Genomic DNA, 19,749 nt, shown 5'->3' with positions numbered 1-19,749 from the left:
GCTGGAGGCTGGGGTGTGTGTGTGTGTGTTGGTCTCTCTAGCATCTTTCCTTTGTCATCAGTGGTTACAGAAGAGGCCCCAGGCTTGCAAATCCCTGTCTGCAGCCCCTGCCAGTCCCTCATTTGATTAATAGCTCCAAGTGCCATGTGGTAGGTCAGTAAGAACGGCCTGGCCAAGACCCACTTCTGGCAGTTGCAAGGCGGTGTTACCCTACCCCCACCCCACTCTACCCCACCCCCGTAGTTAACACAAGTAAATGAAGAATTATCTGCTACCCAGCCAACAGGTGCTTTTCAGATCCGCGGTTTAAAAAGAGCACGAACTGATGTTTAGTCCGAAATGACAATAGACCAAGTTACTTTTCCTGCCCTGAGTGATTCCTTGCCTCTATTTTTTTTATCCTTTGTGATGCAGTGCGCAAGAGGCCTGGGACCACGGCAGGTGACACTGCCGAGTACCGACTTGGTTCTTGGGGGAGGTCACCAGCAGGCGCCTTTGTGATAAAGCGCGGGGGTTTCTACCCTGGCAGTCTGGCATGGCACCAGCCCCCAACTCAGGGGCTTTGTGGATATTTTGAGCAGGAGAGCAGCCAGTTGCTGGTTAGCTGCCGAATTGCAGAGCTGGTGGCAAAGCAAGCTCTCAGCGCGCCCATGCTGTGGTCCTTACCGGGCAGCATAGAAGGCGACGATTCCATGGGCTTAGGAGCATTGTTGCCGGTTTGACTGCTGCTTGGCGCTCATCAGCATCAAAGGGGACCGCGCGCAACCCGACACCACTGCAGGCGCGGGGGACAGGGGCCTTAAGCTGCAGCAGCACACAAAGACTAGCCGGCCACCGGAGTCCGGCCTCGGGCAAACACGCGCAGTTTTGCCTCAACAGGTTGGAAACTCAAAGATGACGCCATGCACTTAACGATCTTTCTCGGTTCTTTCTCAGCCGTGACAAACTCCGCCCACAGTCCCTCCCGAGGACCTGGAGGGACCAGCGGCGGCCACTCACTCAAGCGTTGCCGAGAATGAGGCCAGGGAGGGCGACCCTGGTGAGGTGGGACACCGGTGTGTGTCTCCGCTCGCCTAACCAGCGGAGCGCACAAACTTCTCCGCAGAGCTGCTTAAGTCTGGCCACCCCGCAAGGGACTCCAAACACGGACAGCTCGCACCCCGGAACCCAGGACGCTCAAAGTCTAGAGAATGAATGGCTATCATAAGCAGCACAGCGCTGAAAATGCCACCACCGCACAACCCACTGAGCAATCCAGCCACCGCCCGCCACCTGCGCGTGGGCAGGGCCAGGCCGCTACTGCCTCCCAGCTGACCGCACAGGCTAAGAGGTAGCTGTTGCTGGGACAAGCCAGAGACGCGTAAAAGGCACGTAAGTCTGGCAAACTCTGGGGCACCAAGTTATACTTCTATCCAGGCTTACCTGGCTCTGCCCAGGAGACGCGTGCCACCAGCAGCAAGACCAAACTGGTGAGCATGTCCAGGAGGTGCCACCTGCGGACGACAGTCACAGGTTAGCGGGCCTCAGACGACCATCACTCCCTCACACCCTTTACCCCTGAGCCTGCAAACCTGGGCGCCATCTCCCCAGGCCAGGCCGTCTGCGCCCGGATGCTGCACCCAGCTCCTCCGTGAGCCGCTTGCCCACAGCGCTCCCGACCGCTGCTGCCGGCTAGGGCAGGGGCGGGCAGGGGCGAGCAGGGGCGGGACGGGGAGGAGACAGATCAATGGGCGGGGCCCTGGGCTCTAGGCGCAGAGCTGAGCCAGAGAGGACCTGGTGAGCGATCTGATAGGATCTAGGATCAGAACCTGAGGACAAGCAGGGTGGACAAGGGCTGGCATCTATCGCGGCTTCTAGAACTCCTAATGGCAGTCTCTTCCTCTCCTCAATGTCTCCAACGCGCGTGTTGTTCCTTCATACCAGGCTGCCTCACCAAGCTACCAGAGGCAACATGTGAGATCTAGGTTCAAACCCAGGGCAAGGTGCAAGGATGTCCTGCATTCATTAATTTATACCCACTAGAGGACTTGTGTTCAGTCCGTGAGGTGGACGACGGGAAGGCCAGCGATTTAAAGAAAGAAGATATCTACTGCCAGTGGACACTGCAAAGTGACAGTGGTTACTTCTTAAGTCCCCTGCACTCTAGATCGCTGGGTATGTTAAGAGGGCCCTGCCAGTCTCAGTATCTCCACTGCCTCCTAGTCCAGGGCTGGCTCTCTAAAACCGTTACCATGGTGCATACCCATGGGCACCTCACCCAGCACCTGCCTGCAGGTGTACATGGGTTATGTGTACTCCCAAGGGTGACCCCTGCCCCTACCTCCACCCCCACAATTGGGATGCTCAGAGATAAGAAGGCACTTTCAAGTCGACAGACAGACAGACAGACAGACAGACACACACACACACACACACACACACACACACACACACACACACACGATCCTTTTCTCTCCTACCAGTTCAGCATTCCTAATCCCTACTACCTGACCTACCTTTGGGCTCCTTCCTCCAGGAACTGGGCAACATGGCCTTCCTGGCCTGGACTTTAACAAAATCAGAGACAGTGACACCCATCGGACAGCAAATCTAGATTCCAGAAAGCCATTCGCACTGACCTAGTGTCATTCTCCCAAACACCCTGGCCCTCATCCTTGCCCATCCCCACTGTCCTTCTTGGCCTGCCTCAGTTCCTGGACCACAAAGAAATAGCCACAGGGTTAGCCTGGCTCCCCAGCCCCTCTCATACCTCCACCCTGAGTCTGTACCATCTGATGTGACACACACATTGCCTGCAGACCAGAGATCAAGCCCTTCCACACCACCCCCTAGCTCTACCCCAGAGTCCCACCTAAGCCTCCCAGACCCCTCTCCAGTCTCCCTGCCTCTCCTTCCCCATATCACCTCCTGACCTAGGCTGGCTCTGCCCTCCTCTGCCCACTGCTCCACAGCTGCAGCCCGAGGCCTGCTTGGGATTCTCGTCTGCTCACATCATCTGACTCCTCTCCAGGCTTCAAAGACCGGATCCTGCCCCAGACCCAGGGGCCTGCCCAGTCTCGCTCATCCACCTGGCCTACATCCCCACTTCATCTGCCTTCAAACTTAGAGTCCCCGTCCAGGTGAAAAGGGCACAGAGAGGAAGAAGGCAATCAAGAGGATGGTGGTCCACATTTTCTCAAAGAATAGAAATGATCAATTGCCCTGAACTCTTTTTCAAAATTGTTTCAGAGGGGAGGATAGGTCAGTACACTGTCTGTGACCTGCAGGTCTTTTGTGCAAGTCCGTGTGTGTGTCTCTATAGTTACACATAGCATGTGCATGTGTGTCAGGCAACATGCATTCGTGCACACATACATGTAGGAGCATGTCCTGGATCTCAGTAATCCTTTCTCTCTTTGTATTCACGTCTGTCTTCCTGGAAGCCATGAGCAGGTGGGGAGTCTGAGGTAGATGCAGGGGGAGGGGAAGGAGGGGCTCTTGTGTCTGCTGCCTGCCTTCCAGGTCTACTCCCACCAGAGCAGGCCTAATTCTTCAATCTTCAATTAGCGGATTGGAGCTCAACTATGTGTCCAAAAATGCAGGCCTCTGCAGGTGGCAGGATGTAGCCCCCAGGGCTGTCTGTAGTTCGTGGGAGGAATCCTGGAGCAAGGTTGGGGGAGCCACTCCAGCCATCTATGGGCTTCAGAGTCTGCGGCCTGCCTTCTTCTGATTTAACCTCCAGCAGAGGGGAGTCCTTTTTGGAAGAATTTGGTGATGGTGAATGGGGACCAGCAGGAGACAACCAAGCCTGTCTTTCCCAGACACAGGGAAGATTATTCTTCAAAGGGCCCTAGTGACAAACAAAGCTATTGACAATGGAAACCAACCGGAGCTCTCTGCTGTGAACGTGATGCCCGGATGCAACCTCTGCTGTTAAAAAGGCGCGTTCTACACGTCTTGTCTTTCCCACCATGTCTGTCCTACCCCAGGGGAACATAACAGCATCTTCATTAGTCCCATAATATTCACAGTTTTTCCCTGGAAGGGTTTTGTTCCCTTGGTATATGCAATTAAGACCTGATCACTATAGAAGCTGGGAAGCCCCTGAGAATACAGATGTGCATTTAGGAAAATCTCAGTTTAATGCTATACTCTATGCCCTTTCTCTTCTTCCATTAAAATACAGGATGTGCTGGGGAGGGCAGGGTTCATCTCCAGCCCTAGTTCATTCTCTACAACTGAGGGGCAAAGAGGAAAACATACATACACACACACACACACACACACACACACACACACACACACGCGCTCACACGTATATATGCGAGTGCATGCAAACGGGGAGGGGGGGCTCACAGAGACAGAAATCAGTCTTCAGCATGGTACCTGGCTGTCCTATCACCATGGGATCAACTGCAGACTCTGTTTCTCCTCTTATATCTAGAGAGACACCATGGGGGCCGATATGAGCTCCGTGTGAGACAACCTCCTGTTGCTATGACAAGCTGATTTTTAAATCAACTTGGGAGGAAGAATGCCTCCTTTAGGGTCGTCATTTCTTAGGGTTCAGACTGTGGTTGGCCCAGTCACACTGGTACCTTAAGCCAGGCAGAACATCATAACAAGAAGCCCATCGCAGAGAAGGCTGCCCACTGATGGAGACCAGGGAAGGGTAGGGTTAAAATTGTTTCAGAGGGGAGCATAGGTCTGTGACCCGCAGGTCTTCTTGTGCAAGTCCGTGTGTGTGTGTCTCCATAGTTACACATAGCATGTGCGTGTGTGTCAGGCAACATGCATTCGTTCACACATACATGTAGGGGCATGTCCTGGATCTCAGGAATCCTGTCTCTCTTTGTATTCACGTCTGTCTTCCTGGAAGCCATGAGCAGGTGGGGAGTCTGAGGTAGACGCAGGGGGAGGGGAAGGAGGGGCTCTTGTGTCTGCTGCCTGCCTTCCAGGTCTACTCCCACCAGAGCAGGCCTAATTCTTCAATCTTCGATTAGTGATTGGAGCTCAACTATGTATACAAAAAATGTGCCTCGGTAGCCCCTCTGAAAACACGTCCCACGCCTTTACTTTCCACCATGAGGCCCTGGGTTTTCCTCCACCTCCCAGTGACACCGAAGACTGGGGACCAAACCTTTAACTCCTGGAGATCCAAATTACAAGGCCACCAAGTAACTTTTCAACAAGAAGGGGGAAATTACAACATGGGCCAGGTAGCTATGGAAAGCACAGTGTCTATCAGAAGTCTAGTCTCAACCAGGCCCGGCCCTGGAGTCCCTGAACCTGAGCTCAAAGTGAAGCCATTCAACCATTTACTTTCAGGCCCTGGGCTCCCTTCTGAGACCTGCAGAGCATTCTCATTCTCTGTCTCTGTCTCTCTCTCTGTCTCTCTCTGTGTGTCTCTCTCTCTGTCTCTCTCTGTCTGTCTCTCTCTCTGTCTCTTTCTCTCTCTCTGTCCTCTTTCTCTCTCTCTGTCCTCTGTCTCTCTCTCTGTCTCTCTCTCTGTCTCTCTCTCTCTGTCTCTCTCTCTCTGTCTCTTTCTCTCTCTGTCCTCTTTCTCTCTCTCTGTCCTCTGTCTCTCTCTCTGTCTCTCTCTGTCTCTCTGTCTCTGTCTCTCTCTCTGTCTCTTTCTCTCTCTCTGTCCTCTGTCTCTCTCTCTGTCTCTCTCTCTGTCCTCTTTCTCTCTCTCTGTCTCTGTCTCTGTCTGTCTCTGTCTCTCTCTCTGTCTCTCTCTGTGTCTCTCTCTCTGTCTCTCTCTGTCTCTCTCTCTCTCTGTCTCTTTCTCTCTCTGTCCTCTTTCTCTCTCTCTGTCCTCTGTCTCTCTCTCTGTGTCTTTCTCTCTCTCTGTCCTCTGTCTCTTTCTCTGTCTCTGTCTCTTTCTCTGTCTCTGTCTCTTTCTCTGTCTCTGTCTCTGTCTCTCTCTCTCTCTGTCTCTCTCTCTCTCTCTCTCTCTCTCTCTCTCTCTCTCTGTGTGTGTGTGTGTGTGTGTGTGTGTGTGTGTGTGTGTGTGTGGTGGGGGGATCCTTTGTTAGACTCTGTCACTTGGCTGTCACAATCCATTCCTGCCTAGCTCTGGTGACTATGTGAGCTGTCCTTTGACAGTGCATGGAAGGATGTATCCCGGCAGAATTTTGTAACTGTGAGTTACAAGACGGTGGGACACCCACAAAGCAAAGCATTATGTCCCTGTGAAGAGACCTTAATTAAAGCAGCCACTGTGAAAAAGGCCTGGCCAACATACAGTATGGGGTTGGAACACTCATGGCTGGAGAGCCCGGTCTGCTAATGGGAAGTGGTTGTCTTGGAGCAGGGCAGATACCAAGTCCACAGTTTCTGAGGTTTGAAGTAACCACCCTCTACTTGATTTGCTGGGGCCCCTTGTTTGTCTACTTTCCAGAAGTGAGGAGAAACCAGACTGCTAGCTCCCTGTCACTCGAGGGCAAAGGGCATCACACAAAGACCTAAAGCCTCTGTTTGCACAGGACTGAGGCTCCAAGTGGAAGGAAACATCACCTCTGTTTTCAGTCACACTGTTACTGATGCTCCAGAGACAAAAGAGCTCCAAGTGGCTTCTCACACCCCGCCAGACAGACAGCCACCAGGTATCACATGGTTAGCAGCGAAGCCTGCACCTCACTTTTCTCCTGGAACTCACCTCATGGTTCCAAGTCGGCTAACAGCAGGAGTTCTCAACCTGTGGGTCACGACCCCCTTGAGGGTACCATATCAGATGTTTGCCTTACGATTCTGAAAAGTAGCAAAATGCCAGTTATGAAGTATCAACTCAAGTAATTTTATGGTTTAGGGGGTCAGCCCAACATGAGGAATTGTATTAAAAGATTGTAGCTTTAGTAAGATTGAGAACCACCGGTTAATGGCACAGTAGACCTAACTCCAGTATATAGGATGCCTCCCTAAAGCTGGGAGGACCATTCAGGTCAAACCTATCCCAAGCAGGGGCTGGGGAAAGGGCTTGGCGGTTAAGAATATCTGTTGCTCGTCCAGAGGATCAGAGCTGGGTTCCCAACACCTGTGTTGGGCAACTCATAACTGCTTGTAACTCTGCCTGGCCTCTGAGGGCACCCGCACACACGTGACACATGCTTACACAGATATATACACGTAAAAACAAATAAATCTTTTCTTTTTTTTAAAGATTTATTTATTTATTATATATAAGCCAGAAGAGGGGATCAGATCCCATTACAGATGGTTGTGAGCCACCATGTGGTTGCTGGGATTTGAACTCAGGACCTTTGGAAGAGCAGACAGTGCTCTAACCACTGAGCCATCTCTCCAGCCCAACAAATAAATCTTTAAAAAACTATCCCAAGTATATATGCCACAATATTATAGGTGCACACAGAGACACATACAACCAGATTTACCATACACACACACACACACACACACACACACACACACACACACACCACACACATGCTCCAACACAAAATCTGCATTTGTTGACTCTCAAAGCAGTACTAAAACTTTCCCAGCTACATGCACGTCTTCATCCCTCAGACTTCTTGGGACCTTCATCCTCCCACAAAGCCTCTGCTGCACCCCTCTTTCCAGCTATCACCACTGACCTGGGTGATAGAACCCAGAACCTACCCAGCATCTGATTAGAACCTAGGACCTTCGCCTCCCTCATCTCTCTCTGCCTCATGCTCTCTCTCCATCCTCCCTGGATCCTGCTGACTCGGGGCCCACAGCCATGCTCGGTGTGACGCATACTGAAGCTGGGTCTCCAGGAAGGACAGGAAAACTGAGTCCCGGCTGAGCAGGAGCCCCAGTGTACCCTCTCACTGGGGCCATTTACAGAACCTAATAATGGGCCGGGCTAGCCTGTGCCTCCGGAGTTTTATTCCCTTCCTGGCAATCCCGTGTTTTAGTCATGTGCTCCTGCCTCATACAACATCTCCACCCCAGTCCAGCCTGGAACTACTGAAGGCATACACGGACCATAGTTATAGTTTCCTTTCAGAGTCCAAATGTTGCTGGTGGAGCAAATGGCCTCTCAGCTCACCCCTCCCCTCTGTTCTCCTTCTCCAACCCAATATGGTCCTTATTATCTTCTTGTGTTTTTCCTTCAGATGTATGTTATCCTAGAAACATAGAGATGCCTTGGGAAGTCTGAGAAAGAGAAAACATCTATGGTCGAAAAACTATCTTTTTAAAAAATTCACGGGGTTGGGGATTTGGCTCAGTGGTAGAGCGCTTACCTAGGAAGCGCAAGGTCCTGGGTTCGGTCCCCAGCCCCGGAAAAAAAAAAATTCACAATGTTTTAAACCACAGCCCCTTCCCAGTTTTTTCTCCTTTTCTTTTTTTTTCTTTTTATTCTTTTTATTATTTTATTTTATTTTTTTGCAGTTTGATGCATACACATGCATTGATATGAAACCAGTGTGCCTGACTTATAATCCCATCACTGATGAGTGGGAAGATGATCCTGAACTCTTGCTTAAAATTATATACCCAGAACGGAGGCCATCATGGAAGGGTTGAGGTGTGGCTGCAGCAAGCTGAGCAGGCAGACTTGTCCTTTGAGTGGAAGAGACAGGGAACTGAACGTAAAGCCAGCTCTGCCAGGAACGATCCACCTTCACACGCACACACGTTCTCACACAGGCACGCACGCAAAACCATGATGACTGGAAACCATGGTGTTCTCTCCCACGACTGAGGACTGTTTCCAACAAGCCCACATGCAGGGGGAGGGGAAGAAGTGTTTGAAGAAATGGTGCTTGAGAAAATTTTAAATTAATGACAGACGCCATAAACTGAAGAAGCTCAGGAAATGTTTACCAGGACCAATGCCAAAATATTAAAACAAACAAAAGTAAAGCAGAAAAAGACGCTCGCGTGAATTCAAACTCGAGAAAAGGAAAAAGGACGGAGAAAGTCTGTTCCATTTCAGTAGAGAAAGAGAACTCAGGGAAGGGGGGAGGGAGAGGGAGAGGGAGATGGGGGGGGGAGAGAGAGAGAACATATGCATCTATAAATCAGGAATCATTAGGTTGCCTTACACAGTTGGAGAGCTAGAGTCCTCCATAGCTACTCATTGTGAGAATCTGGGATCAACTGTCCAGCCTCCCTCAAGGACGACAGCCTAGAACCAGACTCCCCTGGCCTGAGTACACACGCTACTCTTGCAGAAGACCCGGGTTCAATTCCCAACACCCATATGGCAGCTTGCAACCATCTACAACTCCAGTTACTGGGGATTTTGACCTCCTAGGGCACTAGGTAGCTCCATGGTACACATGCACACACGTAGGCAAAACATTCATACTATTAAATTAATAAAATAAGCCTAAATATTAAGATATTTTTTGTTGGGTTGGGGATTTAGCTCAGCGGTAGAGCGCTTGCCTAGGAAGCGCAAGGCCCTGGGTTCAATCCCCAGCTCCGGAAAAAAAAAAAAAAAAGATATTTTTTGTCATACATCTTTTTTTTTTTTTTTGGTTCTTTTTTTCAGAGCTGGGGACCGAACCCAGGGCCTTGCACTTCCTAGGCAAGTGCTCTACCACTGAGCTAAATCCCCAACCCCTTTGTCATACATCTTAAGGCAGCTCTTGAGGTTTTAAAAGAAGTAAAGGGGGCTGGAAATGTGTCTGACTTCATAGAGTGCTTGCCTCAAACACACAAAACCTTGGGTTCAGTCCCCAACCCCATTCCTGTGATCCTAGCATTCAGGAAGTAGATGCAGAAAGAGCAGAAATTCAGGGTCATCCTTGGCTATATAAGGATTTCAAGGCTAGCTCGGGATACGGGAAACACTGTCTCAAAAATAAAATAAAATAAAATAAAATAAATAAGACCATAAAGCAAGAACAAAAGGATCTAGGGAGAAAGCTCAGTTGGTAGCATGAGAACCCAAGTTCATTCCCAGAACCCACATAAGGAAAAAACAAGACCAAAATCTTGGCATAGTAGCACACACTCGTAATCCTAGAGAGGAGACAGAGGCACCTCATCTCCCCAGGGCTCAGCCAGCCAGCTTAGCATAATCAGAAAGTTACAGGCCAGTGAGAGATCCTAAGAAAAGGGGGGACAGTACCTGGGGACAACACTAAAGAGGTCCTGTAGCCTCCACATGCCCGCACACACTTCTGAGAGTGTGTCCGGTCAGCAGAAGTCTCAACAGAAAAAGATACAGGGATACCCTTCTAGATTCCCCAAGAAACAGGAGCTGGGCAAGTCAGTGGCAGCCCATGCCTTTAGTCTCAGGACTCAGGAGGCAGAGACAGGCAGATTCCTGAGTTCGAGGCCAGCCTAATGCCAAGGTCTAGGATAGCCAGGGATATCCAGAAAAGGAAACTTGGTCTCAAAAACGAGAACAAAACAAAACACTAGGCAATGGTGGTGAAAGAGCCTTTAACCTCAGCACTCAGCAGTTGGGAAACAGAAGCTGACAGATCCCTGGGAGTTTGAGGCCAGCCTGGTCAACAGAGGAAGTCCCAGGAAACCAGGTCTACAAAGAGAAACATTATCTCAAAAAACCAAAATAGAGAAACAAAGAAGGAGGGATGGAGGCAGGAAGGGAAGGAGGGAAGTAAAGAAGGAGAGGGGTTGGGGATTTAGCTCAGTGGTAGAGCGCTTGCCTAGCAAGTGCAAGGCCCTGGGTTCAGTCCTCAGCTCCGGAAAAAAAATAAAATAAAAGAAGGAGGAGGAAGAGGAGGAGGAAGAGGAGGAGGAGGAGGAGGAGGAGGAGGAGGAGGAGGAAGAGGAGGAGGAGGAGGAGGAAGAAGAAGAAGAAGAAGAAGAAGAAGAAGAAGAAGAAGAAGAAGAAGAAGAAGAAGAAGAAGAAGAAGAAGAAGAAGAAGAAGACCACGATGACGTCTTCATTGTCCTCACGTGAGGGAAAATTTCACAAAGTGCCCAAACCAAAAGGTCAGGAGTATGGAACCATCTTCCAGCATCTCTGTTACTTTGTAGCTCACCAGAGAAGACAGAGGGATGAGAATGTCTGTCTGTCTGGAGGGTTACAAAAGCTTCTATCAGCATCAGCCATGAAAAACGAGGCCATGAAATCACAAGAAACCTTTTTGGCATCTTAATGGGGAAGAATCCTTCAGCCACCAAACCAAGTTGTAGCCTTCTAAGTGGATTCAGACGGACAGGAGACCCGACTCAAGCGCCCTTCCCCAGAAACACTCTAGCCAATCATCCACGTGCATCCTTCCCAAGGGGCCACCAAACAGACTCAAAATTGTCCCTTGTACGCTAGAGGCTTTCACAACTACTGCCTTAATATAGTGCTGGGAGGTGGGGGCTGTCTGTGGCATTTAGTCTCTCAAAACTGTCATGTGATTTCCTGATTGAGCTTTCTGCCTACATTCCAACTACACTAAAGAGGATGAAAAATTTGTCAGTTTTGTTCAACCGAAGTATTCCAAATGCCTGGAAAGTACTTGGTATTTTGAGTCCAGGAAATCTGTAGAGCGAACCCATCATCGGGATTAATTAGGAAAATTTTCCCAATATTTAGATAGAGAACATGACAAAATCAAACATTTGGACTTCCTTCTCCCTGCCCCATTTTAAAAATTAATATTGTTTCTGTTTTTGTTTTTCAAGACAGGGTTTCTCCGTGTAGCCCTGGCTGCCCTGAAACTCACTCTGTAGACCAGGCTGGCCTCGAACTTGTGGAGATCACTTCTGCCTGCCTCTGCCTCCTGAGTGCTGGGGTGACCACTGCCTGGCCACTTGAGCTTTGAACAACACGAAAATTCCCAACAAGCTGTGAATGGAAGGGCTGCCCTCCAGCCTAAGGGGGATCTCCATGGAAAGTTCTCATCCTTATGCCTAATGTTGAAGAACTGAGTGCCTTCTCCTTAGCCTAAGGAGCAAGACAGGGGTCTCAGTAGCATGTCATTTGTATGTGGCATTGTCCTAGAGGCTTGACTGAGTGCAATGAGGGAAGAAAAACATAGTGACTACGCTAGAAAGGAAAATCGAATGTCTTTTCACATATGACAGGGTTGTGTGTAGCATGTTCCATGGAAAATACATACCTATATATGTGTGTATGTATGTATATGTATGTGGCTATTAAATTTAAGTCTGGCCTACTGCCTACCATTAGTTCCAACACTCGGGAGGCAGAGGCAGGAGGATCTTGAGTTCAAGTCTAGCCTGGCAAACGGAGCAAGTTCTATGATAGTCAAGGCTACACAGAGAAAACTTGACTCAAAACAAAAACAAAACACAAACATTATAAGTTACAAAAATTGCAAATATAAGGGCAAAGATAAATAAGTAAATAAATGCAGTCCTTGAAGCCAATAACAAATAATTCAAATTTTAAACCCAAACAATATTTATAACCAGTGTTAGGGGAATGTAAGAGAGAGAAAAGCATCACCTAAACTGGGGAGAGAAAGAAAAAAAGAAAGAAAGAAACTAAGTAACTTGTTTCCAGATGACCTAGACCCCTATTAAAGTCCCACCAAAAGCCCCACTCACTAAAGTTGTGACATAAAATGGACATAGCCCCTCAGAGAAATGAAGAAAGTCCCACCTGCCAACAGCATCCTCCCAGATAAAATTCTTCAGAGTAAACTTTAATGGGGAAACAAAAGACCTATATGCCAACCTCTAAAACACAGATCAAAGAAACTGAAGACACAAATGAATAGGAAGGTCGCCCATGTGCACCTAGAGGAAAAATTAATATTATAAAAGTGCGCCCACCACTGCCCAAAGTCATCAGCAAGTTCAAGACAAGGCCCATCGAAATCCCAATAGCATTTTTTCACATGACTAGGAAAAAAAAAAAGCTAAATTTCATAAGCAATTAAAGACCCCAAATGGCCGAAGCCCTACTGAGTAAGAAAAAAGCTGGAGTGCTGGAGAGATGGCTCAGTGGTTAAGAGTGCTGTGTTCAATTCCCAGCAACCACATGGTGGCTCACAGCCATCTGTAATGGGATCAGATGCCCTCTTCTGGTGTGTCTGAAGACAGCTACAGTGTACTTATATATAATAAATAAATAAATCTTTTAGAAGAGGAGGAGGAGGGGGAGGTGGAGGAGGAGGAGGAAGAGGAAGAGGAAGAAAGCTGAGGGCACCACACTGCCTAACTCAAAAGTACAACTCTATAGAAAGCAAAACACCATGCTACTTAGAATAAAGCAGAGTTGTAAGCTCAGAAATAAATCCACAAGTTTATGGTTGCTTTGGGATTATGTATCTATCTATCTATTTCAAGACAGGGTTTCTCTAACAAGCCTCAGGTATCCTGGAACTCACTCTGTAGCCCAGGCTAGCCCTGAACTCACAGATAACCACCTCTCTCCTTGAGTGCTGGGTTTAAAGGCATGGGCTACCACCTCCTGGCACAGGGGACAAGGCAAGGACAAGGATCCATCCACCAGTCTGAACAGAGCTCTATACTTGGGTTCAGGCAATGATTTTTCTGGACAAGTCTAAAATGGGACAAGTGAATTCTATCCAGTTAAAGGACGTCTGCCGAACCAAGGAAGCAATCGGCAGAGAGAAGAGACAGGTGTGGAAGTGGAGAAATGCCTACTCAACAGAGAGCTGATAAGGGTAATAATCTGAGGAAGAGAAAGAAATCCAACAGCTTGGGAGCAGTGAAATAAATAACCCACCCGCCAGAAACAGGCAGCCATTTTTCAGCAGAAGACGTATAAGTGACCAAGAAGCCTTGGTGACACAGCCAGCAACACTAAACACCACGGACATGTAATCAGGTATCACCCCGTGCCTGCAAGGATGGTCACTCTCAGAAACACGACAGTAAAGGGATGTTGGGGGAGGGGAGCTCTCGCATACCGCTGGTGGGAATGCGATTGGCGCAGCCGCTGTAGAACAGTGCGACAAAGTCTCAGAAAACTACAATGGGAACCGCCATGTAACTCAACGACCCGACTTCTCGGGTACACATGCAAAGGGAATAGATTTGGTATGTCAAGGGGACGTCTGAATTCCTGTGTGCACAGATAACAGACGCTGCTCTATCTCCCTTACCTGTGGAATCTGGAATAGCTGAACCCAGAGAAGTAGAGTGTAGACTCAAATATGGTTTGCTACCCACCCCAACAGTCTGGGTTCATGAATGAAGGACACACACACACACACACACACACACACACACAGTCTTTATATTTTAATATGTCTTCTGCACTGTAAAATGTTGGGATTATGGGTCACAGGAAGAAGTGGTTTTTTTTAGTTGAATTTTTTTTTAACATTCCTCCTGAATGTAAATTTGTACTATTTAACTGACTATTGGTGTAAAATCTTGTCATGTGTATAAAAATAAAAAAAGATCCCAAATAATATGTCTTACTCAGCACAATAACTCAGCCACTACCTATCCTCCACCCGGTTAATCCCTATTGTAGATTGGTTCTGATGCTATTTGTGTTAATTTGGCTCCCAAAATTATTCGGGAACCTGCATGACGCTGAGGGTCCCTGCCCCTACTTGGCTTTGATTGGCGGAAAATGGCTAGGCCGGGAGACAAAGGAGAAGTTTTTAGAATCACCTTGCCGGGCAAGAGGAAACAGGAAGTCTCACAGCGGAAGGAGAGAAAGCAGAGAAATGGCTCCCGGGGCCACGCCCCCATTGGGTCTGGGGTAGCCGAGATGAAATATAGATTTTAGTAAGTAATAATTCAGGAATATCGGAGGGGAGGCATTAGCAATGTGGAAGTTGGGAGTGGCCCAGCCATTGAGCTGCTCAGGGCATATTAAAAAAAAAAGGCTGCATGTGTGTGTGTTTTATTCTCAAATCCAAAACACTTTGGGCGGGTAGCAAGGAGCACATGCGCACCCACTGGGGAATTTAGATTAACATGTTATACATCAAAGCCGGAGTTATTACTTACTAATTCTATGTTCTATCTTGGCTGCTCTGGGCCCAGAGGGATGACCAATTGGACCATGCTCTCCCGGTTCCTTCACATGATGGCTATGCCTCTCTGTCCTGCACTCTTCTCAGGGAAGGTGTCTCTCCTCTCTTCCCCACTCTCCCAGCATCACAAATCTCCTCCTTCCTCTTCTCACCTATCAGGGTCCCAAAGCCAGGAATCCTAAAGTCCCACCTCTGTCTGCCCTGCCCAACCATTGGCTGCCGGCATCTTTATTTACCAATCAGAACCAACTCAGGGCAGGTTCCCAGAAGCTACATATAGACATCACACGCAAACATTTTTTTAGGGACCCAAATTAACATTAGAATACAAACAGCATTAAGCTAAACCCATTACTGTAGAGGGTAGAATGGTGGTTGCAAAGAGATTAAAGAAGTCAAAAAGAGGAAGCGTTTTGATTTATTTTTAAAGCTATACATACACAAAAGCATAAAAACACTGACCTAGTTTGCTCTTCTGTTTGCCATAACAGAGACCATGGAGAAACACCACTTATTGGCTTGCTCCCAGACCAATGCATAATTAACTTTCTGATACAGGCCAGGACTACCTACCTAGGGATGGCACTGCCCACAGTGGGCTTGGCCCTCTTTCATCAATGAGCAATTAAGACAATGCTTCACACACATGACCATGGGCCCCTCTGATTGAGTCAGTCCTTCAATTAAGGTTCCCTTCTCCCAGATGACTCCAGGTTTGTTGACAGCTGAAATGAACTAACAAACCACCCAGAGATGAACTTAACATGTTGAAGATCTGCTTGCCAAGAAATCTACAAAACTTGACTGCTATTTGAAAAAGTTGCAAATAAAAAGGTGGTTGTAGCATGTGCTTAACTTGAAAGACTGGATATTTTGTTTCACTCTTTTGATTTTGTTACAGTCTATTAAAACTTTGTTTTCTTTTAAATTGATGTAGAAATGAACACAAACCCATGTTGGGCCCAAGTAAGTTTGTTTTCTAACTACCAGCATGCTGCTTATAAACTATGTATAAAATACAATGGACTAGGGTAGCCCACCCTATTGGAGGAAAAGAAAAAACACATTGGGGGTTGTATCCAACTTATTTCCAATATTTCACTATGAATTTACATTTTGTTGTTGACTATGATAAGTGAAACAGCAGTATTGGACAAGTAGTAGAAACACCAGTGAGCAAAAGAGAATAGACTAGAAACCCAGAGACGGATCCCCAGGTGCATAATCAACTTAGCTTCACAAAGATGCCCAGGTTTTCCTGTTTTACCTGTTTTCAGCTCAGATGTGAGGGGCAAGCCCTGCATGGATGTGTGACGGCACCCACCTAGAACCCTACAACCTGAGTGCATCTCTGAGGCCACAGTGATTTCCAGCCAAGTGCCAGTGAGGGTGTGGGCCATACATGTGGGCACCCATTCACATCGCATCACCTCTTCGTGTTTCCAGAACATGCTGAGGCCTGTGATCCCAGGAGCAGTGAGCCACGCAGGAATTGTGTTTGCCAGGGGCACCAACCCTGTCTAGAATTCGGTTCTTATCAGATTTCCATGGCAACAGAATGAGAAAGTTATTCCCAAACCAAAACTCCCCACAGTGATGGGAAAGGGATACATCTTTTTCTGACTCATCAGGAGGACTGTCAAAAAGGGCAAGAAAGATGATGCCAAGTCTAGAAAAGGACATGAGCATCTGGGATGTTCACTTCCCGCTGCAAGGAGATTAGCAGAACTTCTTTGGAAAACTGGCCATATGGAGCAAAGTGAAGCATGCATTCCAATCCCCAAATCCTTCTCTTGGGAATACATCCAACAGATATAACTGTCATGTATTCCCTAAAGACATGGACAGGAATAGTCACAGCAGAATGCAAAAAGCTGTGTTAAATTCACAAAAGAAGGGCTTCAGCATAGGACTAGTACACACAGCCAGGTGGGTGACACTCAGAAATACCACGGAAGGACAGACACTGTACACAAGAGAATTCGTACTCAGTGATTCCATGGACACGGTTTTTCATTACGTACTGGCCAAAAGTATTGAAAGGCATTATTGTGGATCACAGTAAACTGGGAAATTCTCCCAATTAAGTATACAAGATAGTTAGGTCCTCCAGAACTATACCAAACATGCATACCATGTGTATGTGTGAGCACATGTATGTGCACACACACATACACAAGCTAAAGATATCTTACTTATACATTGAGGTATCGTGTCCTATCCAGAGGAAGCGATCTATACATTTCCTAAACATCAATAAAGAGGAAGGGGAGAGAGAAGGGAAGGGTAAAGAAATCAAATTCAATTCAAAACAAAACGTCCAACAACTTCTGAAATGGCCCTAAAATTACTTCTGCCATTTTGTTCTACATATGTATATAGTAGCCTCAGCACTGACAATTATAAAATCAAAATAGCAATCAATTCTGAAAAATTTTAAAGATGCTACATACCAGAGTATTAAATATTTAGTCAAAACTTAATTATTTATATAAAAATAAACAAGCACATCCATCTCACTGATATACAAATCTGATTTCAGGTTAATACATTGTGAAAGTATATGTGTGGCAAATAATTTTTGTAAACGTTTTTATAATTTATTATCAATAAGTGTTTGATTTGTATACCTGTTATGTATATACATATGGGGTTGCATAAAAGTAGCTCAGATGAATAGAGGTTGTAAGTGGAAAACAAAATGTAAAGGCCCTGGTTTACCAGGTGGCTCTAGTGAGGTCTACCAGATATCTCCAGCCTTGGTATACTTAGATGGCACCAATGAGGTCTACCAGATGTCCCCAGAGTGGTCTATCAAATAGTTTCACTGTGCTCTATAGATGTCTCCAGAGTGGTTTGCTATAGCTCTCCAGCATGATCTAGAAGATGGCTCCCAAGTTGTCTACCAGATGTGTCTGCAGCAGTTTCTCAGATGTTTCCAGAATGGTCTACCAGATGGTTCCAGCCTTGGTATACTTAGATGGCACCAATGAGACCTACCAGATGTATCTAGAGTGGTTTACTATAGCGCTCCAGCACGATCTATCAGATGGCTCCAGAGTTATCTACCAGATGTGTCCTCAGTAGTCTCTCAGATGTTTCCAGAACGGTCTACCAGATGGCACCAGCCTGGTCTAGCAGATATCCTCATTTTGGTCTACCAGATGTTTCCAGAATCATGTTTTCAGTCTAGTCGACAGATGCTCTTAGAATGGTCTACCAGGTCTACAGATGTTCCCAGCTTGGCTCTCCAAGCTTGGTCTATAAGATATCTGAATCTATGTCTAGGTTAAGTTGCAGAGGCCAGGTAGCAGCAGAATATATAGCAGTCTCCTTGGTGGCTCCTCTCTGCCTCACCTCACCACTTTGCCTGGGTCTTCAAGGAAGACCAGGACAGAGGCCAGAAAACCTCATCCACAGCAAACATCTGGAACACCTCGTATAGAGGCTGCAGTGTGTTTGAGGGCAATCTTTATGTTACTACTCTTTGCATGGTACATGTGCACAGTAACATCACTTCTGGATATGTGAAGTACATTACAACAAACAAAGGAGTAAAAAAATGCTTAGCATTTCTTAGGAAGGCAAATGTGAATGAATTTTCCCATAAAACTCAACTCTTGGGGCTGGGGAGATGGCTCCGTGGTTAAGAGCACTGGCTGCTCTTCCAGAGGACTCAAGGTTCAATTCCCAGCAACCACCTGGAAGTTCACAACTGTCTGCAACCCCAGCTCCAGGGGATCTGACACCCTCACACCAATGCATATAAAATAAAGTTAAAAATCAAAACGAAACTGAACTCTTTTGCACAAAATTCTGAGTGAAAGACAGGCCATGAAGAAAAAAGCTCCCTCAGTCACCAGGGTGCCCTGAGGACACTGGAATGCTCCATTTCTACCCCCAACTTAAGAGGAGGCCCGGGGATACTGGAAGGAGCTATAGGGTGAGAAAAACAAGTGACTGTGAAATCCAGGGCTCAATGAGTTGAGTCTAGGGAACTGCCCAGGTGCCCTGCCCAGGCCAGCCCAGGGGCAGCATTGTTAGACAATTCATTGTGCTCTGAAGGTGTTCTCAGCCCTGTCTGCATCCCTTCCTCCCCTTCCTCCCCTCGCCTCTCACATTGTTTCCTTTTCCTCCAGCTCAGTCCTGGCCTCCCCATCTGCTTCCCCCTTTCCTGTTTTCTGTCCAGCCCTCACCCCTGCCACCCTCTAGGGGTTTCTATGAATGGAGGAAGAGGAAAACTCAGGATCTAGCCCAAGGAGAGCACAGGCTTGATCTCGTGACCTTGGCCAAGCCTGACCTGGCTGGGCATATCCTTTCAGTCGCTGTGGCCTGGTCATTCACTCGGGGCTTGTATATTTCCTGACATGGCTAGAGAAGAGTCCTTTCAGAGTCTGAAGCTGATGTTCCCTCCTCTGCCTCAGAGCTGAGCCCCAGCCACTGTATCTACCAATAAGTGTTTAAAGCACAGCAGAACCTCCCCTGAAGCTGGCCAGTTCGGCCACATGTGGTGGACTACTGAGCTCTGTTGTGGTAAATAGTATCTGAGGGCTTCTACCCCATCTTAGATCATTTAGTTCCCAAATAAAAGACACAAATTCTTTATATTTATACTAAGCCTTAAAGCACTAGAGCTGGGCAGATATCAACCCTCTGTAATTCGTCTACTTTCCCTATCAATAACCCCCCCTCCCCCCGAGATATCACTTGCTGGGTTCCATCTGGGTTGCTCCTACTCCCAGGCCAACAGTCATAGCCATGGCTCACGAGTCACTCACTCCACAGAACCTTCTTCCTTCCTCCTCCTCTCTCTTCCATGGTCTTTGCCTCAGACCCCAAACTTGGGGAACCGAAACCCTGCCTACCTCTCTTCCGC

At 47.6% G+C, this 19,749-nt stretch overlaps 1 protein-coding gene across 5 annotated transcripts in view; it reads right to left on the bottom strand.

The window, feature by feature from the left end:
- Positions 1–19,749, bottom strand: part of Col18a1 (collagen type XVIII alpha 1 chain) — a 159,397-nt gene that overhangs the window by 106,692 nt on the left and 32,956 nt on the right. For 2 of the 5 annotated variants that reach the window (XM_087598405.1, XM_087598406.1), the window contains exons 2-3: positions 6,641–6,732; positions 1,423–1,493 (exon numbers count right to left, since the gene is read on the bottom strand). In XM_087598405.1, the coding sequence (XP_087454531.1) occupies positions 1,423–1,493; positions 6,641–6,645 (76 nt within the window). In that variant the 5' untranslated portion in view covers positions 6,646–6,732. 5 annotated transcript variants of the gene reach the window in all.

The sequence above is a fragment of the Rattus norvegicus genome, chromosome 20 (genome assembly GCF_021556685.1).
Source record: "Rattus norvegicus strain SHRSP/BbbUtx chromosome 20, alternate assembly SHRSP_T2T, whole genome shotgun sequence".
In the NCBI taxonomy this organism is placed as follows: Eukaryota; Metazoa; Chordata; class Mammalia; order Rodentia; family Muridae; genus Rattus; species Rattus norvegicus.
Note: the sequence above shows the minus strand (reverse complement) of the source record. Positions and strands in the feature narration are given on the sequence as shown.